The sequence below is a fragment of the Scyliorhinus canicula genome, chromosome 5 (assembly GCF_902713615.1).
Source record: "Scyliorhinus canicula chromosome 5, sScyCan1.1, whole genome shotgun sequence".
In the NCBI taxonomy this organism is placed as follows: Eukaryota; Metazoa; Chordata; class Chondrichthyes; order Carcharhiniformes; family Scyliorhinidae; genus Scyliorhinus; species Scyliorhinus canicula.
The window spans coordinates 199339807-199366223 of record NC_052150.1 but is presented as its reverse complement, the minus strand read 5'-3'; the positions used below and the strand labels follow the sequence as shown (position 1 = coordinate 199366223).

Below are 26417 nucleotides of genomic sequence, written 5' to 3'. Positions count from 1 at the left end.
CGTGGTTTGCGGGGGCCCTCTGCAACTTTCACACACATCTTCTACCCCCTCAAAGAGCCGGCTCATTCTCGCCCTTGTAAGGTGTGCTCTGTATACCACCTACAGCTGTATCAGCCCCAACCTGCAGCTGTATCAGCCCAACCACGCACAAGAGGTGGAGGCGTTCACCCTCTGGAGCACCTCACACCAGAACCCCTGATCCATACCCTCTCCCAACTGTTTCTCCCACTTTGCCTTGATCCCAACAGCGGCGCCTTCTCCTCTTCCAAAGTAGCCCCGTAAACCGCCGACACTACCCCCTTCTCCAGTCCCCCTGTCATCGGCACCTCCTCCAGCAATGTGGAAGCCGGCTGTACTGGGAAGCTCTGTATCTCCTTTCTGGCAAAGTCTCGAACCTGCATGTATCTAAATATTTCCTCCTGCTCCAGCCCATACTTCGCTCCCCGCTCCTTCAATTTTGCAAACCGACCCCCAAAACCAAATCTTTTAGTGTCCTAATTCCTTTCTCTTCCCATCTCTGAAAATTTACATCCCACTTCCCTGACTCAAATCTGTGGTTTCCCCGAATTGGCATTTCCCTTGACCCTGTCCCCAACCCGAAGTGTTGACCAAACTGCCTCCAAATTGTCAACGGAGCTATTACTATCGGACTCCCTGAGTATTTTCCCAGGCTGTCGGGAGTGGCGCTGTTGCTAATGCCTTCAATCCTGACTGCGTGCAGTTCTGGTCGCCACATTACCAGAAGGATGTGGATGCTTTAGAGAGGGTGCAGAGGAGGTTCACCAGGATGTTGCCTGGTATGGAGGGTGCTAGCTATGAAGAAAGGTTGAGTAGATTAGGATTGTTTTCGTTGGAAAGACGGAGGTTGAGGGGGGACCTGATTGAGGTCTACAAAATTATGAGAGGTATGGACAGGGTGGATAGCAACAAGCTTTTTCCAAGAGTAGGGGTGTCAATTACAAGGGGTCACGATTTCCAGGTGAGAGGGGGAAAGTTTAAGGGAGATGTGTGTGGAAAGTTTTTTACGCAGAGGGTGGTGGGTGCCTGGAACGCTTTGCCAGCGGAGGTGGTAGAGGCGGGCACGATAGCATCATTTAAGATGCATCTGGACAGATATATGAATGGGCGGGGAACAGAGGCAACAGGTTTAGATAAAGGATCTGGATCGGCGCAAGCTGGGAGGGCCGAAGGGCCTGTTCCTATGCTGTAATTTTCTTCTTTGTTCTTGACCCCTATCCAAACTTTCCTCCATTCTGACCCATTGGGAGTCAACCCCTCTAACCCAGCGCCATACCTTCTCCACATTCGCCGCCCAGTAATAATACATCGGGTTCGGAAGACCCAAAACCCCTGCCTGCCTTCCTCTCTGTAGTAGCACCTTTTTAATTCTAGCCACCTTCCCTCCCCATATGAACGAGGTAATCATCCCTTCATACTCACTAGAAAATGCCTTTGGCAGGAAAATTGGCAGGCGTTGGAAAATAAACAGGAATCGCACCAACACATTCATTTTAACCGCCTATACCTGACCCGCCAGTGACAAAGGGAGATCGTCCCACCTTGCCAGATCAGCTTTCACTCCCCACAAAACTAAAAATGTTGTACCTACGGAGCCCCCCCCAATCCCGAGCAACCTGCACCCCCAGGTATCTAAAGTGAGTCCTTGCCCTAGGGAATTGCAGCCCCCCCATCCCTGCCCCCATCCCCGGCCGAGACACCACAAAATATTCACTCGTCTCGATTTAAGTTGTACCCCGAGAAAGACCCAAACACCCTAAGCCAGGGGTGGGCAAACTACGGCCCGCGGGCCGCATGCGGCCCGCCAAAGGTATTTCTGCGGCCCGCCAAGTCATTAAAAAAAAAAAAAAAATTTTTTTTTTTAAAAATATTTTTTTTTTTTAAAATTTTTTTTAAGGTTAATGGAGGCGGGCTGTTGGGTTACTTACTGGTATAGGGTGGATACATTGACTTGAGTAGGGTGATCATTGCTCGGCACAACGTCGAGGGCCGAAGGGCCTGTTCTGTGCTGTTCTATGTTCTATATGAGGCGCCCAGAATCATAACCGGGTGAAGTAATTATTTTACTTAATATACTATGCGGCCCTTTGTGAATTGTGAATTTTTGAATGTGGCCCTTGCACGGAAAAGTTTGCCCACCCCTGCCCTAAGCAGCTCCACTATGCCCCCTATTGACACACTCGGTTCCGACTATCCCTTTCCATACCCCCGACCCTGTCTGATCTTCACTTATCACCTTCGGGAGGCACTCCTCTAGCCGGTACCTTCGCTAATATATTTGCTTAAAAGTGATATGGGCCTGTGTGACCCAAACTCCTTCGGATCCTTATCTTTCTTAAGTAGCAGGGAAATCGATGCCTGCCCCAAAGTTTGTGGTAACACCCCTTCCCTGTTGCCTCCTCAAACATCCCCACCATCTGCGGTACCAGCTTATTATCTTTGAATTTTTAATAATATTCCATCTGGAACCCATCCGGCCCTGCCACCTTCCCTGACTGCATCCTCCCAATCGCATCTTTTATGCATTTTATTATGTTAAGGGTATTATACCAATAATAGATGTTAACAACTTGCTGCTGATCTACCTAATTGTTTAATTCTGCTAAAACTAAAAGTATTTTTTCTTTTAGTAAAAGGTAGATTATACCTTGCGTGTGGGTGACCATATCTACAAAAATAGATATGTAAAAAATATAGAGCTGGTTGATTCAGTTTAAATAAATGGAAAATTATGCCACAGAATGAAATATACATGGTATGAATTATTTCTATATTTTGTCTATAACCAAGCTTTAATTTTAATTTGTTAAATATATCTTTGATGTTCATGGGTGTCTAATATTACACTACAGTTAATTAACACACAGCTTTGAAGATTCAGTTCAAAACAGGAGATATCCAAATTGGCATATCTTAAAATAACACTACCATTAAACCAATAAGATTCAGGTTCAAACGCATCATGTGAAACTCTCTTATTGCTCTGGTTGTACCTTAAAACTCTTTGTCAGCCAGGATGCAGTTAGATGTTTGCGTGTGAGTAGCATTGACTTTAATGGAATAATGAGCTGGAAAAACTTACTGGCCTCCCTCATCTGGACTTAGCCTTGTCATTGGGAGACCAGATAAAATATTGTGCATGTTTTATACTTTTTAAGGTTTTGAATATTGTGCCAAATAGCTCTACGATGGGGGAGGCGGTGACATAGTGGTATTGCCACTGGAATAGTATCCCAGAGACCCAGGGTAATGCTCTGGGGACCCAGATTCAAATCCCACCATAGTAGATGGTGACATTTGAATTCAATAAAAATCTGGAATTAAAAGACTAATGACCATGAAACAAATGCAAAGTGTTGTAAAAACCCAACTGGTTCACTGATGTCTTTTAGGGGAAGAAATCTGCCATTCTTACCTGTCACTCCAGACCCACATCAATGTGGTTGACTTTTAAATGCCCTCTGAAAGTGGCCTAGTAAACCACTCCATTCAAGGGCATTTAGGGATGGACAATAATGCCCACATCCCCTGAACAAATAAAAATTAATCTTGCTGATAAGTTTAGACACACGCAGCACGATAATGATAATTATGATAGGAATTTGAGTAAGTGTATGCATATTTAGTCAGGGCGAACTAATGAATATATGGTCAAAGCATAGCATCTGTATTTCCGGTTCAGTGTTTAATCTATGGTTTCTTTTGATCTCAAATAATTAAAAATGGCATTTGTGCCAAATATCAGTTGTAAATTTTCTGCTTTGAAAGTGCCGGTTATGTAAGCTGTGGTTTTTGAATTTGCATGCTGTGCGGTGTGTATATTAGGGCTGAAATAGTCTCAGATCTGTTTGCATTGTATTTCTAGGGATATTAGAAATCTGACGTTTTCTTTATATCTCGAGGATTATTAGCAATCTAGGGATTTTGCATGATGCATATTGTGCCATGTGCTTTATCAGCTTAAATGCTTGTAATAGTTTATAACTCCCTGATGGTACAGTTGGAACATATGTATCCTCTGTATTCCAGCAATCAGCATCCAGACAGATTATGCTAATAAAAGCAAAATACTGCGGATGTCGTGAAACTGTAATAATAAAGAAAATTGTGGATAAACTCAGAAGGTCTGGTAGCATCTGTGGAGAGAGAGAAACAGAGTTAACTTTTCGAGTCCACATGACCCTTCGATAGAACTCTGCAGAAGGATCATATGGACTCGAACATGAACTGTGTTTTTCTCTCCACAGATGCTGCCAGACTTGCTGAAACTATGCTTGCTGATTAATTCTGCTCTTACCTTCCCATGAAGTTCTCCTACTTTTTGTTCTTGCTTCAAATTTCCTTTCAGCTGTATTTTGGTGAGGGCCTTGCCATTTGAGTGTTTACCGCCTTATAGCTGCTTGATTATGTCTTTTGTCCCCCGTCCCTCCACACCCCATGTTCTAGATTTCCCAGCCAGGTGAAACAACATCTCACTGTCTATCAAGACCCTTCAGGATTTTATACCCTTCAATGAGATCACCCTCATTATTCTAATCTGAACTGCAGAGAATGTAGACCCCATGTACCACTCATCAGAGGACAAACCTCTCATCCCAGGTAAAGCAAAAGACTGCAGATATTGGCGATCTGAAATAAGAACAGAAAATGCTGGAAAAACGCAGAGATCTGCGTAGAGAAAAACTGAGTTAACCCAATTCCGAAGAAGAGTCATATTGAACTTGAAACGTTAACTCTGTTTCTCTCTCCACAGATCCTGCTAGACCTGCAATGTTTGTTCAGCACTTACTGTTTTTATCCCAGGTACTTTTTGAGTGAACCCCTGATGTCCCACATAACACAAGTCACTTGATTTATTTTTGTAAATTAATACATTCTTGATATTGCTTTGAAGTTTGAGTGTGCAGAATTACAGAAGGTCTTGAATGTTGAAGTAATTTTCAGTGGAACAACATGCATCTTTAAAAAGACTCGACTTTGATCAAAGTCATGGTAAAAAATGCTAGGCCCTTTTATTCCCATGTTTTCTTGAGATTCTCAGATATAAATATGCTAATATTCTTTTGGTTTTCTTGCACTAAACAACAGATGTTGAAGTAAGTTAAAGTAAAACCTGTGTGCCAAAATTCTGTTATGGTTAAGAATTGGGGAAAATTAAGATTAGAAATGGAATTGTGATTAAATAATATAGGGAATTGATGAGTATAGCTGTCTGAAGGGATTAATTAGCATAGCAGTGAGAAAAGCAAGTGTTTACCTATGTGACTAGGGGAGAACAATGAGGTGTAGAAGAGGCGACTTCAAAGTGGAGAGATAAGGGAATTGGCACTTGTATGCCAACGGCCGGGTCCCCAAGGTGAGTAACATCAAAAGGAAAGAATGATACGTCCATAGCACAATAACTGGAGAAAGGCACACAGTAGAAACAGCCATCATAGCCACTCCCAGTTGCAGAAAACAATCTCCCCCAAAAGTCATTGCTAAAGTGTGGCTGGTTAAAATCCCCAAACTCGAATAGGGAAGATTACATCTTCGCTGAGACTGAAGACTGTTTTCCCAAACGTGGACAAATAATCTGGGCGTGGATACTATCTGCTGGATTAGCTCATAGAGTTATATTAGATGTTGTTTGAGGAGAAAGGAGGTGTCTCACGGAGTTCAGAAAACATGAGTAGTTGGGAACAGAGGGGTAACTCCATGTAATACTAGCCATCAGTGTAGTTAAGTGTACCGTGGTAGTGTATTATAATCCTTCTTGAAGTGTGTTTTTCTTTTAAGTTATTAAATATTCTTTATTAATTGATAACAAAAGATTGGGCTATTCCTCCCTGGTTTCCATATATTTTCTAAATGTATACTGAATTGAAAATATACACCACTAAGAACCGGTGTTCCAAGTTATCCTTCTGGGTTTTGGGATACCCTTGCATTTAACATCAGCAGGTTTCTTAACAGTTTGAGTATTTTTAAGTCGTACTTTTTTAAGAAGCCCCTTCCCAATGGCAGTCTTATTTAAGAAACAAAAATGATATTATGTTGATGGACTTTGCATAGAAATAAGTAATCGATTTTGTACTTTTGATGGTAGAAAATAATATATACATGGAATATCTTTAATTTGGGGAAAATTCAACTGCTTTTGACTACTAACCAGTGACTCAGTGGGACTGTGATTCTGGCCACCCTACATCATAGAATCATAGAATTTACAGTGCAGAAGGAGGCCATTCGGCCCATCGAGTCTGCACTGGCTCCTGGAAAGAGCACCTCACTTAAGCCCACATCTCTGCCCTATCCCCATAAACCAGTAACCCCATCTAATCTAATTGCAATTTATTATTGCATGTCCACCTAACCTGCACATCTTTGGACTGTGGGAGGAAACCGGAGCACCCGGAGGAAACCCACGCAGACACAGGGAGAACGTGCAGACTCCGTACATACAGTGACCCAAACCGGAAATCGAACCTCGGACCCTGGAGCTGTAAAGTAACTATGCTAACCACTGTACTACCATGCCGCCGCACATCTAAAGAAACATTCTCAGCTGTACCATCCTTTGTTCTTCAAGAACTGAAAACCCGGTCAATTTCACTGGCTTGGTTGGCATCCTTTTCTGGGAATGCACCCGTAGAACCTTTGAGGTCAGATGCGATCATTTGCTGCACTTCTTTAGATGGCTGAACAGGTCGATTCTAATTAGTGATCTGCCCCAAGCGTCACGCAAGTTGTCCCTTGCCGGTGGCGTGGGATGATCTGTTAATGTCTTGTTTGTAGGGCTGATTTCTGTTTTGGAGCTGGCCATCCCTAATAACAATAAGGGATAATCAATAATCAATATTGTCACAAGGAGGCTTCAATGAAGTTACTGTGAAAAGCCCCTCGTCGCTACATTCTGGCGCCTGTTCAGGGAGGCCTGTACGGGAATTGAACCCGCGCTGCTGGCATTGTTCTGCATTGCAAGCCAGCTATTTAGCCTACTGTGCTAAACCAGCCCCTGCCCTTGGTCAGAGGGTATTTAAGAGTCAACCACATTTCTGTGGATCACATGTAGGCCAGACAAGGTGAGGACGGCAGATTTCTTTACCTAAAGGACATTAGTGCACTGGATGGGATTTTCAGCCGATCTACAATAGATTTGTGGTCTTCATTAGACTTTTTTTCAGATTCCAGATTTTGATTCAATTGATGGGATTTGAACCTTTGTCCCCAGCGCATTACCCTGGGTCTCTGGAGTACCAGTCCTGTGACAATATCATTACGCCACCCCAGTTTACTTTTGTTGTGTTCGTATGTTCAACCAATGTTGAATCCCAGATTATGTGATAAATTATGTTGAAATTCTTTCTGTTATTATACAATTAATTTTTATTTTCTGTTCCTCAGCTGGTATGTTTTGTTACTTAATTATACGTGTATTTTGGGGTGGCATGGTGGCACAGTGGTTAGCACTGCTACCTCATAGCGCCAGGGACCCGGGTTCAATTCCAGCCTTGGCTTACTGTCTGTGTGGAGTTTGTACGTTCTCCCCATGTCTGCGTGAGGACCAAGTGTAATGTGTCAAAGTTTGCAGATGACACTAAGATGAGTGGTAGAGCACAGTGTGCAGAGGACACAAAGTCTGCAGAGAGATAGTTCAAGTGAGGGGGCAAGAGTCTGGCAGATGGAGTACAAAGTTGGTAAATGTGAGGTCATCCATTTTGATAGGAATAACAGCAAAATTGATTATTATTTAAATAGTAAAAAATTGCAGCTTGCTGCTGTGCTGAGGGATCTTGGTGCTCTTGTGCTTGAATCGCAAAAACGTTAGTTTGCAGGTGAAGCAGGTAATTAAGAAAGCAAATGGAATTTTGTCTTTTATTGCTAGAGGGATGGAGTTTAAAAACTGAGGTTATTTTGCGGCTGTACAGGGTACTGGTAAGGATATGCTGGCACTGGAGGGTGTGCAGAGGAGATTTACTAGGTTGTTTCTGGAGTTGGGAGGATTGGTTTATGAGGAGAGACTGAGTAGACTGTGACTATACTCATTGGAATTTAGAAAAATAGGGGGAATCTTATGGAAACATACACTTATGAAGGGAATAGATAAGATAGAAGCAGGGAGGTTGTATCTGTACGCACCCCCCCCCCCCCCCCCCCAGTTTCCCCCTCCCCAGATGCCTACTTATGTGCTAAAGACAATACTGTCAATTGTACAGAGCTGCTGTTGTTGAGCTAGCACATAATACCCGACCAGTTATATTATTCTAACTTTTTTTTTGTTGGTGTTTGTTTTGCTTTTTATGTATTCTATTTTGTGTACGTAATGGTAAATATACTTTATTCAAAAATCCAATAAAAAACATTTAAAAAAAACATTGACAGTAGGGAAGTTGCTCGAGTCCATTATCAAGGATTTCATAGCATAGCATTTGGAAAGCAGTGGAATAATCAGATAAAGTCAGCATGGATTTATGAAAGGGAAATCATGCTTGTCAAATCTACTAGAATTCTTTGAAGATGTAACTGGTAGAATTGGTGTGGTTAATTTAGACTTTGAGGGCAGCACGGTGGCGCAGTGGTTAGCACTTCTGCCTCACGGGGCTGAGGACATGGTTACGATCCCGGCCCTGGTTCACTGTCCATGTGGAGTTTGCACGTTTTCCCCATATTTGCGGGGTTTTCACCCCCACAACCCAAAGATGTTCAGGCTTGGTGAATTGGTACTCTAAATTTATATATATAAAAACATTTAAACTTTCAGAAGCCATTTGATAAGGTCTCACATAGCAGATTACTATGTAAAGTTAAAGCGCACGTGTCTGCGATGGATAGAAAGCTGGTTAGCAGGCAAGAAGTAAAAAGTTGGAATAAATGTTTTTTTTCCCGATTGACAGGCAGTGACTAGTGGGGCATTGCAGGGATCTGTGTCAGGACCCTGACTGTTCACAATGATATATTAATGATTTGGATGAGGGAACTAAATGTAGTATTTCCAAATTTGCAGATGATACAAAGTTGGGTGGGAGGGTGCGCTGTCAGGATGATGCAGAGATGCTTCAGCGGGATTTGGAAAGGATGAGTGAATGGGCACATGGATGGCAGGTGCAGTATAATGTGGATAAATGTGAGGCTATTCACTTTGTTATTTGAAAGGGGGCAAATTGAGAGAGGTAGATACTCGGTGAGACCTTGGTGTCCTCGTGCATCAGTTGCTGAACGTAAGTGTGCTAGTACAGCAGGCAGTGAAGAAGGCAAATGGTATTTTGGCCTTCATTGCGAGCGGAGTACAGGAATAGGCATAGAACATAGAACATAGAACGATACAGCGCAGTACAGGCCCTTCGGGCCACGATTTTGCACCGACATGGGAAGTCAAAAACTAAAGGCCATCTAACCTACACTATGCCATTATCATCCATATGCTTATCCAATAAACTTTTAAATGCCCTCAATGTTGGCGAGTGCACTACTGTTGTAGGTAGGGCATTCCACGGCCTCACCACTCTTTGCGTAAAAAACCTCTGACCTCTGTCCTATATCTATTACCCCTCAATTTAAGGCTATGTCCCTTCGTGCTAGCCACCTCCATCCGCGGGAGAAGGCTCTCACTGTCCACCCTATCTAACCCTCTGATCATTTTGTATGCCTCTATTAAGTCACCTCTTAACCTTCTTCTCTCTAACGAAAACAATCTCAAGTCCATCAGCCTTTCCTCATAAGATTTTCCCTCCATACCAGGCAACATCCTGGTAAATCTCCTCTGCACCCGTTCCAAAGCTTCCACGTCCTTCCTATAATGAGGCGACCAGAACTGTACGCAATACTCCAAATGCAGCCGTACCAGAGTTTTGTACAGCTGCAACATGACCTCATGGCTCCAGAACTCAATCCCTCTACCAATAAAGGCCAACACACCGTAGGCCTTCTTCACAACCCTATCAACCTGGGTGGCAACTTTCAGGGATCTATGTACATGGACACCGAGATCCCTCTGCTCATCCACACGACCAAGAATTTTACCATTAGCCAAATAATCCGCATTCCTGTTATTCTTTCCAAAGTGAATCACCTCACACTTCTCTACATTAAACTCCATTTGCCACTTCTCAGCCCAGCTCTGCAGCTTATCTATGTCCCTCTGTAACCTGCAACATCCTTCCACACTGTCTACAACTCCACCGACTTTAGTGTCATCTGCAAATTTACTCACCCAACCTTCTGTGCCCTCCTCTAGGTCATTTATAAAAATGACAAACAGCAACGGCCCCAGAACAGATCCTTGTGGTACGCCACTCGTAACTGGACTCCATTCTGAACATTTGCCATCAACCACCACCCTCTGTCTTCCTTCAACTAGCCAATTTCTGATCCACATCTCTAAATCACCCTCAATCCCCAGCCTCCGTATTTTCTGCAATAGCCGACCGTGGGGAACCTTATCAAACGCTTTACTGAAATCCATATACACTACATCAACTGCTCTACCCTCGTCTACCTGTTCAGTCACCTTCTCAAAGAACTCGATAAGGTTTGTGAGGCATGACCTACCCTTCACAAAACCATGCTGACTATCCCTAATCATATTATTCCTATCTAGATGATTATAAATCGTATCTCTTATGATCCTCTCCAAGACTTTACCCACAACAGACGTGAGGCTCACCGGCCTATAGTTACTGCGGTTATCTCTACTCCCCTTCTTGAACAAAGGGACCACATTTGCTATCCTCCAGTCCTCTGGCACTATTCCTGTAGCCAATGATGACATAAAAATCAAAGCCAAAGCCTCAGCAATCTCTTCCCTGGCTTCCCAGAGAATCCTAGGATAAATCCCATCAGGCCCCGGAGACTTATCTAGGATGTTTTACTACAATTCTGTAGGGCTTTGGTGAGGCCACACCTGGAGTATTGTGTGCAATTTTGGTTTTCTTGTCTGGGGAAGAATGTTCTTGCGATGGAGGGAGTGCAGCGAAGGTTTACCAGGCTGATTCCTGGGATGGTGGGACTGTCCTATGAGGAGAGACTAAATCGATTCGGATTATATTCATTGGAGTTTAGAAGAGTGAGAGGTGATCTCGCAGAAACTCATATAATTCTTGGCAGGATTAAACAGGGGAGATTCAGAAAGATGGTCGGCAGTCCAGAACTAGAGAACCTGGTTTGAGGATAAGGGGTAAACCTTTAAGGACTGAGGAAATTTCTTCATGCAGAGAGTGGTGAATCTATGGAATTCACTACCACAAAAAGCAGTTGAGGCGAAAACATTGTATAATTACAAAAAGGTATTAGATATAGCTCCTGGGGCTAAAGGAATCCAGGATATGGGGGAAGGCGGGATCAGCATATTGAACTTGATGATCAGCCATGATAATGAATGGGAGAGCAAGTTTGAAGGGCCGAATGATCTCCTGCTTCTATTTTCTATGTTTGTTGTGATTGACCGATGGATGTTTAGAGCGAATTACAAATTCCGGCACAGGCACAATGTGTCAAATGATCTCCTTTGGTCTTCGTCTCATTGTAAAACTCAATTCATGTCGTTGCCATTTGTCAAATTATGCCTAATATAATATTCTTCATGATTCTTTGTAGGTGACCAGGTGAAGAGATCACCAGGAAGTGATGCCGATTGAAAGTGGAAGCAGTGCAGCCGCACGGCAAGTGAAACCGAAACGTAAACCTCACGCTATCTCTATAAGAAGGACAAACAGCTCTGAGCAGGAACGTGTCTCATCACAGCGTGACATGTTGGAAGGACAGGTATTGTAAATTGATATGATATTGTGATGCTATCAGTGGTACTGACGGACTGATTTTAAACACCGTTGCTAGTGTATTGATTCTGCTATTAGAAATGCACTTTTTTAAAAGAGTAAGCTAAAATTAGTTTAGTTACAAAGGAAGAAACAGCTCGTGGCTAAGCTTGACCTCTGCCTGCACATTCTGGTAATACACAGCAGATTCATTGCCATCTGAAGAAACAGGCTGAGATTTTGGGGATGAAATCCTTCACCCTGACCTGGAACATAACTTGTTTTTTTTCCTATCCTGAAACTGCTGTGTATTCCCGTTGTTTCTATTTTAATCCCTGACATAATTTTTGTTGGTGATGGATATTAAATAAAGCATGTGCAGAAACTTAAAGGAGCGACCTTGCAGCAGATTTTTAATGTAATGCCTCCATTGGTATTTATGGTTAAAAAGGTAAATGCAGTGATCTTTCTGTGACGTGTGTTTGGTGTTAAGTGTTGAATGGGCCAGGTGCATCCTTAAACTACTGATGTATTTGAAGAAAAAGCTGACGCCAAATGAAATAAACATAAATCCTACGGTGGCATCAAACATATACATTGCATATAAATGAATGGGAGAAATACGTATCCTATATCGCACTAAAGTGCTAATAATTTACTGTTTCTATACAGACAAAATATAATTGTACAGCAAATAATAACAAGTTCCATCAAATTGTACATAAATTAAAATCGCTATCAAACTTCAATTAATTTGATACAACATGTTCAGTGCGTGAGCATGCATAAAATATTCCTTTGTTAGATATTTGGGAGTGTCTTGAGTCCTTTGTTTTAACTAAGTTTTATAATATTTCATAATGGTTTAGAAATGGGGGATAATCCACTTAATAGGTTTCATGTTTTTGTGTAAAATCCTGTTAAGTGTCGATTTAATGTGGACTTTTTCAGTAAAAGCAACTTTTTTGGTAAGGAAACTTGTAGTTGCACAAATTAAGAACAAGAATCCTACACAAATGGTTGTTCCCGTTTAGCAAATCTGGAATTTAGGTTCTTGTTTAATTGTTGAACATGGCTGTGCCAGGTCATTATGGCAGTTGTTTCTTCAGCGCAGTCTGGGAGTGCGTACACATCTGCTTCAAGTCCGGTCCCAACCTCCTGTCAATTCTAGACTTCCAATTGCACTGACTTCTCTCCAGCTCCAGTTTTCCGCTCTTGTTTCTCTTGCTTCCTATCTTCTACTCCCTGTCTGTGCACAATGGTGGCAGCACGCGGAACAGTCAATGTGCATGAATGTCAAACCTCCTGCTTTTTGGTGAATGATGAGTTTTCTTTTGCATAGATCATAACGTTACTCTTTAAAGGGATATCCGCCTGTGGGTCACCATGTATGTTGTGCCTAGGTGGCAGAAACATAATTCTTAATGATAAGAACAAAGATAGAGATCGTAGAATTGAACACTTAAATTTACCTTTATACTGTGGTAGAAATTAGAGATTCTAATTTAACTGGAAAAATACCAGACAATTAATCAGGGTAAATTATATTGTTGAGAATTTGTAAGAAATGTTCTGTATGAAATAGTATATTTCCGTTCTCATAACATTCGTTTTTATAGCTTGGTATGTACATTTATGTTATTTGGAAAGTGATAAAAACCTGGATTTGAGTTGAGCTTAATTGAGGAATTTTGGTGTATTTCAACCAGTTTTATAAATCACCGCCCACCGAAAGAGTTTTAACCTTTTCATTCCCTCCCAAGCTTTAATCAACATTTTAAAAAATAAATATAAAAATATTGCCATCCGTTTTCTTGCCATTTGTAGGGAGCGATGATGTCGGCTGTCTGTGAGGAAGTCTATGTGCAGTCAGTGGAGGTTGGTGTAAATGTACTGAATGTGGCTAGGGAGTTGTGTTGGTGCGCATGCTTTAATTTTCTTTTACTTCCAGAAAATGAATGGCAGATGCTTGTGAAGATCACAATATATAAATTGTCTTCCTGATGTCTGGCAACCTAGTTTTTGATGAGCATATGTATTTTTAGTTGCTGATTCTGGGAATGGGAAGAAGTCAAGAAGATGGATGGCGGGGTGAAGTATTAAGTTTGATTGATTTACAGTAATGTACAATGGTTTTGAATCATTATTTTTGAAGTTGCTTTTGATCTTATCTGTTCATTGGGTAATATGGTAGATTTGAATTGACTTATTTCACAAATATCGACCATTTTTCCTGTTGTTCCAATGCAATATAAAAAGGCGAGGTTACCACTGATCAAAATCTTGGCCTGCATTTGTTTCTGAGCAATAATTCTGCCAGGGTACATTAAGCAGTTAAGCTGCGCAACAATATTGAACTCGTGTGCTTTTGCACTAAATCAGTACCACTTTTTTTCGCTGCACAAAATGGGTCAGCCTGCTGTTGCTTCTTGATCAGCAGCATCTCAGTTTACTGCAGTCACATGATACGTCATTTGGAACTTTCATGTAAAAGTCCGTAAGTTTCCCAAAAGTAATTTATTTTCTCAGCTCAAAATAGTACACAAATCAATCACCTGACCTAGTCCCTACTTCAGTTAACCTGCTGCTGAGACTCTTATTTATGTTGCTACCTCTAGGCTTGACTATTCGAATGCATTCCTGACTGCCCTTGTTTTACTCTCCATAAACATGCATACATATCTCTGCTGCATGTGTCCTAAGTTGCACCAAATCCTGTTCACCCACCACCCCTGTGATTGCTGAGCTAATTTGGCACCCGATCAAACAATGACTAGATTTTAAAATTCTCACCCTTGTTTTCAAATCCCTCCATGACCTCATCTCTGCATTTTCCTTCTGCCCCAAATATCTTGTCACGTGAGCATCTCTGATCTTAATCTCTGCACAATTGGTGGCTGTACCTTCATCTGCCTTGGTCCTAAGCTCTGGAATTCCATCCCTAAATCCTTCCACATCTCTACCTCTTTTTTTAAATGCTCCTTAAAACTATCACTTTGACATCACCTTATGCGTGGCTCAGTATCAAATTTTGCTTCCTGTGAAGTGCCTTAAAATGCTTTATTATGTCAAAGGTATAATATGAATACATGTTGTTGTTAAATTTAGTATCACGCTTGCGTCCAAGTCAGAAATCTGTGAAATCACCTGAGCAGTATTTGGTACAGCATTTAGGCAGTTCGGACATGCTGTTTTCTGTACAGGACATTAAACCAAAGCTGTGCCAGTTTGTTTATGGACTTTTTTTGAAGAACATAAGTCCTCATTCTACCTATTTTACCTTGAACCAACACCGTCCAAAACTGATCATCCTGATTATTTGTCTCATTTGCTGGCCATGTGGAAACTGGCTGCCATGTGTACTTGTGTAATGATAGTGATTCAACTTCATAAATCAATTCATTGAGTGTAAAGCACTTTGGGACATCCTGAAGCCTGGATAAGATGGTGTATAAATGCATGTTTGTTCTTTTAAAGTGTGTAAATCAGTCAGACGTATACAGTCACTGAGCTCTCTCATGAGCTCAAAGAGAGGAGAAGCGAGTGGGCAAAAATTTGGCAGGTGGAATACGACATGGAGAAATGTGAGGTTATCCACTTTGGTAGGAAAAACAGTATTTCATAAGTGGTGAGAAGCTGGGACTTGTATGTCCTTGTTTATGCGTCACTGGAAGCTATCATGCAGGCACAGCAAGCAAGTAAGAAGGCAAATGGAATGTTGATCTTTATTGCAAGAGGATTTAAGTGTAGGAGTAAATATGTCTTCCTGTAATTATATCGAGCCTAGATGAGACTGCAGATGAAGTAATGTGTGCAGTTTTTGTCTCCTTAACTCTAAGGAAAGATATACTAGCCATAGAGGGAGTGCAATGACACTTCACTAAATTAATACCCAGGATGAAGGAATTGTCCTGTAAGGAACAATTTAAAGACTGGTCCTTTATTATCTTGACTGGTCTTTCTTGACAAATACATGAATAGGATGGGAATAGAGGGATACGGATCCCGGAAGTGTAGAAGATTTTAGTTTAGTGGGGCAGTGTGGTCGGCACAGGCTTGGAGGGCCAAAGGGCCTGTTCCTGTGCTGTACTTTTCCTTGTCCTTTGATCTGGAGTCTGAAACAAGAACGTTCCCTCTGGTTGAAGTATCTAGAACTAGGGGCACAGTCTCGAGAGTAAGGGGTAGGTCAATTAGGACTGAGGTGAGGAGGAATTTCTTCACTCAGAGGGTGGTGAATCTTTGGAATTCTCTGCCCGAGAGGGTTGTGGAGGCTCAGTAGTTGGGTTTATTCAAGCCTCAGATTGATACATTTTGACATATTTATAAACATCAAGGATATAAGGATAGTGTAGAAAATGTTAGTGAAGTAGAAGATCAGCCATGATCTCATTGAATAATGGAACAGGCTCGAAGGGCTGAATGCCTATTTCGGGACAGAGGATAAAAGAGAGCGCAGGGCTCGAGGCTTTCACCCACCTTCAGGCAGCAGAGATCACCAGACCTGCGAGGGGCATGTTTACGGGACAGAGGATAAAAGAGGGCGGTGTTATGACACCCTGGGCTAGTGTGTGGTCAATTCCAGCCCCACTTGACCCGGAGGCACAACACAAGTGAATTAACCAATAATTCTTAGAAAAATACCCAAAGTCATTGGCTACCCAATAATTACAGTCACCGGGTTTGTCAATGCAAATACAGTGACTGTCTATTTATAGCAAGAACTATGATGAAATATGCAGTAAATGCAATTGATTAATTATTAGCTAATTCCTAATTCCCACTTTAACTTCCCCCCACCCCTGCACAGGGGTGGTAAAGTGTAAAAATCATAAATAAAAGGAATAAGAGAATCTCAATTCAAATGATGGTTTTTAGCACACTTTCCTTCGCAGCAAGCTTGCAGGTTAAAGTCTCTGTTTGCAGCCTGTAATGGCCTCTGCAGATAGATTTATTAATTAGGTCTCTGTAGTTCAGAAATACAGCACTCACAACTTTTTTGGCGAGTCCAGGAAGAATAGGCAGGTAGTGTCGGAGTCTCCTGGGGTCCTGCTCACAAATCGGAATTCCATTTTGGAAGCTGATGAGGGCACTGTTATCTCGGAGAAGTGCAATCAGAGCCAAGCTTCTGGCGTCACAAGTACGGCGGGGGGGTGGGTGGGGGGGAAGAGAGAGAGAGAGAAGGAAGCAGAAAGGAAAAGCACCACGGGAGCAGGGAGTGTTTCTGCGGCAAAAGACATGACTCCAGGATGGTGTGTTGCCTCTCTGGTGCCAGGGTAAAGGATGTCACTGATTGGCTGCAGGGCATCCTAAAAGGGTGGGTGAAAAGTCAATCATATAGGTAGAATGCAGGGTCAGGTCTTACATGAAGAATTCATGGAGCGAGGCAGTAGATTAAAAAGCAGGACCTCTAAGGTTGTAATCTCTGGTTTGCACTGAGTGCTGAATTTGGGTGCATTTGAGTGCTACAGTGATAGTTTGGTGACTGAGGGATATTAAGGGTTTATTTTTAATTTTTATCTAAAGTCTAGTCTTTTATATAGTTAATTAACTTAAAAGTTGCTGTTTGGTTGAGAAGAAGGTGAATTTTCAAACCGCTTGAAACAAAGGTTCTACTTGTAACTACTTGCATCTGGAGCTTGTTAATTAGTTAATTGGATTAGGCCAGTTTTCAGAGGCTACAGTCACGGTATAAATCTGAGCTAGTTACAGTGCAGACTTTGTTTGCACTGAGTGCTGAATTTGGGTGCATTTGAGTGCTATAGTGAGAGTTTGGTGACTGAGGGAGTGCTGAATTTGGTGCATTTGAGTGCTATAGTGAGAGTTTGGTGACTGAGGGAGTGCTGAATTTGGTGCATTTGAGTACTATAGTGAGAGTTTGGTGACTGAGGGAGTTAAATGAGGAGGGAGCAAGGTGCTCCTTTTCATTTCATTTCCTACATTTCCTCAAAGAGCGAGAAAGGAGCTTGGAGTTTACAGAGACTGCAGCTGACTGGGAGCAGAGTCGGAGGGCGGAGTTCCAGTTGATCCACAGTGCAGCTGTATTCTGTAAGGTAAGAGGGGATGAAGGCTAGGTCAGTTGCATGCTCCTCCTGTAGGATGTGGGTGGTGAGGGATACCACGGGTGTCTCCGCTGACTATACCTGCGGGAAGTGCATCCAACGGCAGCTCCTCAGAGACCGTGTTAGGGAACTGGAGCTGGATGAACTTCGGACCATCCGGGAGGCAGAGGGGGTAATAGAAAAGAGTTACAGGGAGGTAGCCACACCCAAGGTACAGGACAAGAGTAGCTGGGTTACAGTCAGGGGAAAGAAAACGAATGGGCAGACAGTGCAGGGATCCCTCGTGGCCGTTCCCCTTCAAAACAAGTATACCGTTTTTGATGCTGTTGGGGGGGTGACCTACCGGGGGAAGGCCCTCGCGGCCAAGTCTCTGGCACTGAGTCTGGCTCTGGGGCTCAGAAGGGAAGGGGGGAGAATAGAAAAGCAATAGTGATAGGAGACTCGATTGTTAGGGGAATAGATAGGAGATTCTATGATCACGAGCGAGACTCCCGGAAGGTATGTTGCCTCCCGGGTGCCAGGGCCAGGGATGTCTCGCATCATGTCTTCAGGATCCTTAAGGGGGAGGGTGAGCAGTCAGAAGTCGTGGTGCACATTGGTACCAACGACGTAGGTAGGAAAAAGGGTGTGGATGTAATAAACGAGTTTAGGGAGTTAGGCTGGAAGTTAAAAGCCAAGACAGACAGAGTTGTCATCTCTGGTTTCTTGCTGGTGCCAGGTTGATAGCGAGGCTAGGAATAGGGAGAGAGTGCAGTTGAACACGTGGCTACAGGAATGGTGTAGGAGGGAGGCTTCAGGTATTTGGATTATTGGAGCGTATTCTGGGGAAGGTGGGACCTGTATAAGCAGGAAGGGTTGCATCCGAACCAGAGGGGCGCCAATATCCTGGGAGGGAGGTTTTCTGGTACTCTTCGGGAGGGTTTAAACTAATTTGGCAGGGGAATGGGAACCGGACTTGTAGTCCAGCAACTAAGGTAGCCGATGTTCAGGACGTCAAAGCGTGTAGTGAGGCAGTGGGAAAGATAACACTGACAAAGGATAGTATTTGCAGGCATGGAGATGGGTTGAAGTGTGTATACTTCAACGCAAGAAGCATCAGGAATAAGGTGGGTGAACTTAAGGCATGGATCGCTACTTGGGACTACGATGTGGTGGCCATCACGGAAACCTGGATAGAAGAGGGTTGTTGGAGGTTCCTGGTTATAAATGTTTCAATAAGATTAGGGAGGGTGGTAAAAGAGGTGGTTGCATTATTAATTAAAGATAGTATAACAGCTGCAGAAAGGCAGTTCGAGGAGGATCTGCCAACTGAGGTAGTATGGGTTGAAGTCAGAAATAGGAAAGAAACAGTCACCTTATTGGGAGTTTTCTATAGGCCCCCCAATAGCAGCAGAGATTTGGAGGAACAGATTGGGAAACAGATTTTTGGAAAGATGTAGAAGTCACTGGGTCGTAGTCATGGGTGACTTCAACTTCCCAAATATTGAGTGGAGACTCTTTAGATCAAATAGTTTGGATGGGGTGGTGTTTGTGCAGTGTGTCCAGGAAGCTTTTCTAACACAGTCTGTAGATTGTCCGACCAGAGGGGAGGCCATAATAGATTTGGTACTTGGTAATGAACCAGGGCAAGTGATAGATTTATTAGTGGGGGAACATTTTGGAGACTTAGTGTCCAAAAAAGGTTAGGTGGGTTACTGGGTTAAGGGGATAGGGTGGAGGTGTGGACTTAACTAGGGTGCTTTTTCCAAGGGTTGGTGCAGACTTGATGGGCTGAATGGCCTCCTCCTACACTCTAGATTCTATGATTCTAAAATGCTGGTAAAGAAGACATAGGAAGTAATCCTGAAGGAAATTGCGAGGGTATATTTGATAGAATGGGAATGACAGTGGTAAAATTTTATCTATTAGTAAATGAGGTGACACGTTTTGGTACAAAATAAGTAATAAATCTACTTTGGGGAAAGCTTTGAAGGGAGATTGATATAAGATTAACTGCAAAAAATTTAGGACTGGAAAGCTGGAGAGCTATTTTTGTACAGAAGTTGTAATACATTGCTGGATTTGGTGATTCAAACACAGATTGTATCAACATTTCAGAACACGTTAGATATGTGAAGGAAAGGAGCGTAAGTGAATATAGAAATAGAATGCCCATAGAGGGCAATCTTGATAGGTGTCCATGGGCATCCCTTCAGAATTAGTATTCGGATTACTGCTGGTATTAAATATAAACCAATATAAATATAATACCAATTATGCACAGAGGGGGACAAAATCCTGTCTCTAAGCTGCTGCTTCTGTGAAATGTTAATGCCCGTTCCTGCTTCCCCACAAACCTCCCTTCTCCTCCTTCCCCCCTCCTATAGAACATGATGAGGGGTAAACTCAAAGCTAATCTGCACAGATATTGTTTCAGTAAACAATAGGTAAATCTAAGGAAGAAGCTCCCTATGGAAACGATGGTCATGAATTTTTCAGAAAAATATTTTGGAATGGAGTATATGCTTAGTTTGACATATGGTCAGTGTAGCATGTTTGGGACGAACAGATGATTTTGGATCTATTGTTCCCAAAGCGATCCATCACTCTGGTTTCCTCACCTTATAGCTGGGTCTGTTTGAGGCTAATTAACATATTGATTGTGGTGATTAGTTAACTATGCCATCATTATTGTATCATGCAGCTAACAGGATGGTAGTCTCGTGATTTCTATGCCTTGCTCCCCAGTCCCATTTTTTGGTCTCCTCTCACTGTGTTTGAATTGACTTGGGGGACAACACCTTTACAGATCAGCAAAGATTGTGAAGAAAATTGCAATTTGCTGCACATGTGCATAAGTTTGCACTACAAAGGGAGTGAATGATTGAGGAAGCTGTGTTTCACCCAAAATCAGAGGAGCATCCTCTGGATGCTTGGTATATCGGTTATTAATTGAACACTGCTCTGACTCCTTGCTTGATCTGTCCTCTGCATATGAATTATATGTCACAGTGTCATATGGGAACAATGTCATTTGGCCCATTTACTTTTCTTACAATAATCTTAGACCGGTGCTGGGCCATCAGATGTTACAGCTGGAGCTATTTTTAATAAAGTGTCTGCCTGCTAGCTATATTTTTGTGGGTGGCTGGATAGGATACGTTTGCACTCATCTTGAGCAAACGCTCCATCATCAGTCTTTCTGCAAAGCCAGTGAAGATTTCATCTAATTCCTCAGCTTGCCCACTTTGTCATTAAGGGGCTCTTTCAAGATTAAGTTCAAGGCTCTTTGTATTTGCAGCACTTGTGAAGAACTGTTTGGCTCCTTGATAGCTCCCTGCGAAGGAATTTCTAGGAAATTACCATGTACACAGGACTATTTACGACATGTAGATTGGAAGTTCATCCCTTCACCTTCACCTTCAGAAACCATTCAGGAGGATTGTAATGCTCTGAAAATGACATATGGGATTGCTTTAGTCATTGATTAACTTTTGAAGGTTTGTCGAATATCACATTGGCTATCTCCTGTATATTCTCCTAATTTATGATGGGCATTTCATCCAGTACAAACACTTCATAGATACCCAGAGCTATCCCTTCAGAATGTGCAAGTTCCTTAGTGCACCTGGCCCACCCTCTTGATGTACTTACAATTTTGTCCAGCTTTCTCCTGAGAGCACTTAAGACATCTACATAAATAAAAGCAAATTACTGCGGATGCTGGAATCTAAAACGAAAGGGAAAATGCTGGAAAATCTCAGCAAGTCTGGCAGCATCTGTAGGGAGAAAAAATAGCTAACGTTTCGAGTCCGATCACTCTTGAGCTTTGACAAAGAGTCATCGGACTCGAAACGTTAGCTCTTTTCTCTCCCTACAGATGCTGCCAGACTTGCTGAGATTTTCCAGCATTTTCCCTAAGACATCTACATGCTGGCAATAGGCAACATACTCTGAAAATTAAACATATGAACTAAATGTGAATGCATAGCAGTGCAGCATGCATGCCCATCCTGGTGATAGGTGATGTTTGTAAGCACACTTTGCAGCATTGAAGTATTCGAGTGCGGGATATTTGTGTTCTCCACTAAATATGGTATGTTTTTTGAAAGAAGGCACAAGGTTGATTTGTATACACTTCATCGATAATTAAATACTCTTTAAGTGTAGCCACTGTTTTAATGAAGGGAAATGTGACAATCAATTTCACACAGCAAGATTCCTGAAACAACAGGCACTAAATTGCGACGGTCTGTTTTTTCAGTTATGCTGGTGGAAAAAGAGTGTAGAAATGGGAGTGATTATCTCCAGTGGTTTAAGCGGTTATCTCCAAATGGCTGGTGTACTTTACAAATTGGGCTTAGGTTGTGAATTCTGGCCCCTTTCTCTACTAAGTCCTCCAATGTGTTGTCATCTTCCATATCTTGCCCATTTTCCCCCAAACTCCATGATTGAAGCTCTCCAGTCAAATACATTGGCCCTTAACTAATGTATATTCTCAATGACATCTTTTGTTATTATGGAACACGGGTCAGCCCCATATTCTTGACTTATTTGCAGCCTTTGAATGTGGTTGACCACACCACCTTGGTCCAATCATAACCATACCTTTTTGAGCAATGACATCTCTTCCTACCTCTGCATGTTCCCCTGAGCTTGAGCTGATAAGTGGGAGTAACATTCGCACCACCACACAAATGTAAGACAGCGACTATCTCCAACAATAGAGAATCTAACCATCTCCCCATGACATTCAATGGTATTATCATTGCTGGATCCATCACTATCAACACCCTGGGGAATTACCATTGACCAGAAATTGAACTGGTTTAACCATATAAATAGAATGGCTGCGAGAGCAGGTCAGTGACTGGGAATTCTGAGGCAAATAATTTGCTTCCTGACTGTCTTAAGCCTGGCACAAGTCAGGAGTGTGATGGAATACTCTCCACTTGCTTGGATGAGTGCAACTCCAACAACACACAAAAAGGATGGCATCATCCAGAACAAAACAGCTTGTTTGATTGGCACCCTATCAACCAATTTAAATGTTCATTCCCTCCATCACCCAACACATAGCGGCAGCATAGAACATACAGTGCAGAAGGAGACCATTCGGTCCATCAAGTCTGCACCGACTCACTTAAGCCCTCACTTCCACCCTATCCCCGTAACCCAATAACCCCACCTAACCTTTTTGGCAATTTATCATGGCCAATCCACCTAACCTGCATGCCTTTGGACTGTGAGAGGAAACCGGAGCACCCGAAAGAAACTCACACAGACACGGGGAGAACGTGCAGATTCCGCACAGCCAGTGACCCAGCGGGGAATCGAACCTGGGACCCTGGCGCTGTGAAGCCACAGTGCCATCCATTTGTGCTATGGTGTTGCCCACGAGAATACCACATACAAGATGCAGTGCAGCACCTTGCCAAGGCTGTGTCAACAGCATCTTCCAAACACGCTACCTCCACCAATTAGAAGGGCAGCAGGCGGATAGGAATGCCACCACCTTCAAAGTCCCCTTCAGCCCACTTGGAACTATGTTGCCATTCCTTCACTGTCGTGGGCTCAAAATCCTGGAACTCCCTTCGCAGCATCATGGTGGGTATAGCTACAACACATGGACTGCTGTGGTTCAAGGCAACTCACCACCAGCTTCTCAAGGACAGTTAGGAATGGGCAAACAAATCCTTGCCAGTGATCCCACATCCCATGAAAGAATGAAAAACAAGGGGGCTGAATTTCTGAGCCAATAAGCTCTTCATCAGAAATACCCTGCAAGTAATGTCTGTAACATCTCATCTCTCTCTGCCTGAACCCATTTGCTGCTGGAAACGTTTTATCCAAGATTCAATAATTCAGTGTCCACCTGGCACATTCCCATCCTCCATTCTACTTGTGTTTGAGCTAATCTAAAACTCATTACCCTTATTACCCACGTCAAATCCTACTTACCTCATGACCTATGTCCCCAAATGTCTCCCAAGTTAAAATTCTCGTCCTTATAACCTTGCCCTCCATTTCTCTGGAACGTCATCTCGTCTACAACCTTCTGATAACTCTGTTTCTCAAGCTTGTGCCTTTTGTATCCTCCAATCCCATTGTCTCACTTTTTGCCTGCCATGGCATTGAGTGTCCAGGCCGTTAGTTCTTTACCTCCCCACCTTCCTAGCCTCCATTAAGACCATCCTTGAAACTCATCTGTTTGACCAAGTATTTAGTTTTCTTTTATAAATCTAGAGTACCCAATTCATTTTTTCCAATTAAGGGGCAATTTAGCAATCCACCTAGCCTGCACATCTTTGGGTTGTGGGGGCGAAACCCACGCAGACACTGGGAGAATGTGCAAACTCCACATGGACAGTAACCCAGAGACGGGATCGAACCTAGGATCTCAGCACCGTGAGGCTGCAGTGCTAACCACTACGCCACCGTGCTGCCCTGACCAAGTATTTAGTTACCCGCCTGATATCTCCATTGTTTCCCTCGTGCCCATTTTGTTGTCTTACACTCCTGTGAAATGACTCGGGACATTTCTATATTAAAGCTGCTTTATAAATGTGAGTTTTTTAATGAGTTACTTAGATTGACATTTGTGAGTGGGTGAAATATTGCAATGATTTGTGTCTGTTTATGTATGTACATAACCTTTTAAAAAGTCTTTCAAGTTTTATTTAAAAAGGTGCATTTCTACCTTAATAGCACCAATTTAATTGGGAGGTTTTAGTTCATTTTTAAATAACTAAATTTTTTTGTCTGTTGCGGCACTTTTGGTATAAAAATACCAACTTGTGCAAAGCCATTGAGTGATGTGCTCCTATTTCTATTCTGCTGAATGCTATCATTATTACTGGTTACTAAGGCGACTTTTACCTTCAACCACATGATTCAGCAGCTTAGAAAGAGAGTGTAGTGTTTGCTAATTGCTGTTTTCAATGTGCATTTACATATGGTGTTGACAGGATAGAGAATAGTTAGGTTTGACGTAGACATTGGTCCATTGACTGCTATCCTGTTGTCTAATGTTTGCTCTAGCTCACTGGGGAAAATTCTTTACTGTGTATTGAAGCTTAGAGTTTTCATGCAAAATTAGTTAATTGGGGGTTTCCTTGTTTCATAATTTGAAGGACTATACCAGCTCATATATTTGTCTTGTTCTGGTTACATTCCTTTAGCTGTGACGTGGGATAAATATGGAGGTAAGAGAGAATTTTTTTTTTAAAGTGTTGGGGGGGGGGGGGGGGGGGGGGGAGAATTAATGTTGTCATGCATGATGGTGCCTTTTCTGTGTTTTAATTTGGTTAAACTGCCCTTGTTTGCACATTTTCAAATTGGTACAGCTCGGTAAATCAACAGTTCTAGAAAAATACTGAGCTTTGTAGTGAACCGAAAGACACTTGCTTTCAGTTAATGGCTAAGGCATGATGTGCTAACATATTGTTGAACTTTACAAGTTAAGCTTGAGAGCAAGAAAAGTTTTTGTTAATTTGGTGAAGTTTTGATATGAACCTTTGCTTATGGTACAAATATGTACTTGTGTATTAATTTGTAACGGTGTTAAGTATTTGCTTTGTTCAATCTTTTTAATACATGACCTCGAAATACACTTGTGCAAAGCAGTTAAAATAGCTCCAACTAATAATGTCTAACTGAAATGTTTCGAACCCATCCCAACCCCCCCATCCTAATTCTTGTGCGTTTGTGATGGGGGAGGTGGTGCTGTGTTAAATTGATGATCTGCTTTTCTATATGCAAATATAGCTTTCTCATCTCTAAAATAACTGCTTGTGTTATTTTTGATTATTGCTTTTCAGGTTGGTTTACCATGTCATTAGAAATTAAATATGAGAATTCTATTCTTTGATGCGGTACCCACTGACATTCGCCAACGTGCGAACTAGGAGTTTGAATGTACTTGACACATGACTGCCTTGGTTCTTCACAGTTATAATTGGACTGATGCAAACAATATTGTTTCTCACTATTCATGGCCAAATCCTCCTCCTCCTGCAGCATTATTTCAGAGGATGAAGTTAATCCCAAATTCCTTTTAATGAAAAACTACTCGTGCTCCAAATAGTCTCTTACATGGATTCCTATCCTCGTTTAAAATCCACTTTCCTATGATTCCTGCCCGTACTAACATCCATTGGCTCTCCATTTCCAATGCATTGAATACACCGTCTTGGCAGTTGTTTGTAGATCCCTCAAAAACCTCACGTTTGTAAGGTGAGGCTAACGACTCTCTCCACCCAAAATGTTTAACAAGTTGTTATGCTCATCTCCACTGGGAATGTTGCTTCCAGTTGACGAGTAGTTAATTTATCAGTCTTCATTGTAAATGTGCAGTATATCACACATGGAGCACATCAGCATACTAGAGGGAATATAAACAATAGTTTCGAAATTCATTCCGTTTGAAAGAAACCATCCCAAGTATATTAAAAACTATATATTTTTTCAATTTTTCAATTTTTACCGTCTTTGCTATGGGTATTAACATTTCATAACTATTATTGCTTGTGAACAAATATTTCAACTATTCATCACCAGATCTGGTTACACCAATTAAAGCATTGCTTTCCATCACCAAAACTGCCCGCTCTTCAAGATCATCCAG

At 42.2% G+C, this 26417-nt stretch overlaps 1 protein-coding gene across 4 annotated transcripts in view; it reads left to right on the top strand.

Annotated features, from left to right (window-relative positions):
• Window positions 1-26417, top strand: part of wdr37 (WD repeat domain 37) — a 154609-nt gene that overhangs the window by 11797 nt on the left and 116395 nt on the right. Inside the window, exons 1-3 of one of the 4 annotated variants that reach the window (XM_038798324.1) lie at window positions 11606-11760; window positions 13581-13631; window positions 24973-24996. In XM_038798324.1, the coding sequence (XP_038654252.1) occupies window positions 24991-24996 (6 nt within the window). In that variant the 5' untranslated portion in view covers window positions 11606-11760; window positions 13581-13631; window positions 24973-24990. Of the gene's footprint in view, window positions 1-11592; window positions 11761-13580; window positions 13632-24972; window positions 24997-26417 lie in introns of those variants that run through there. The other 3 variants (XM_038798322.1, XM_038798325.1, XM_038798323.1) reach the window with 3 other exon arrangements.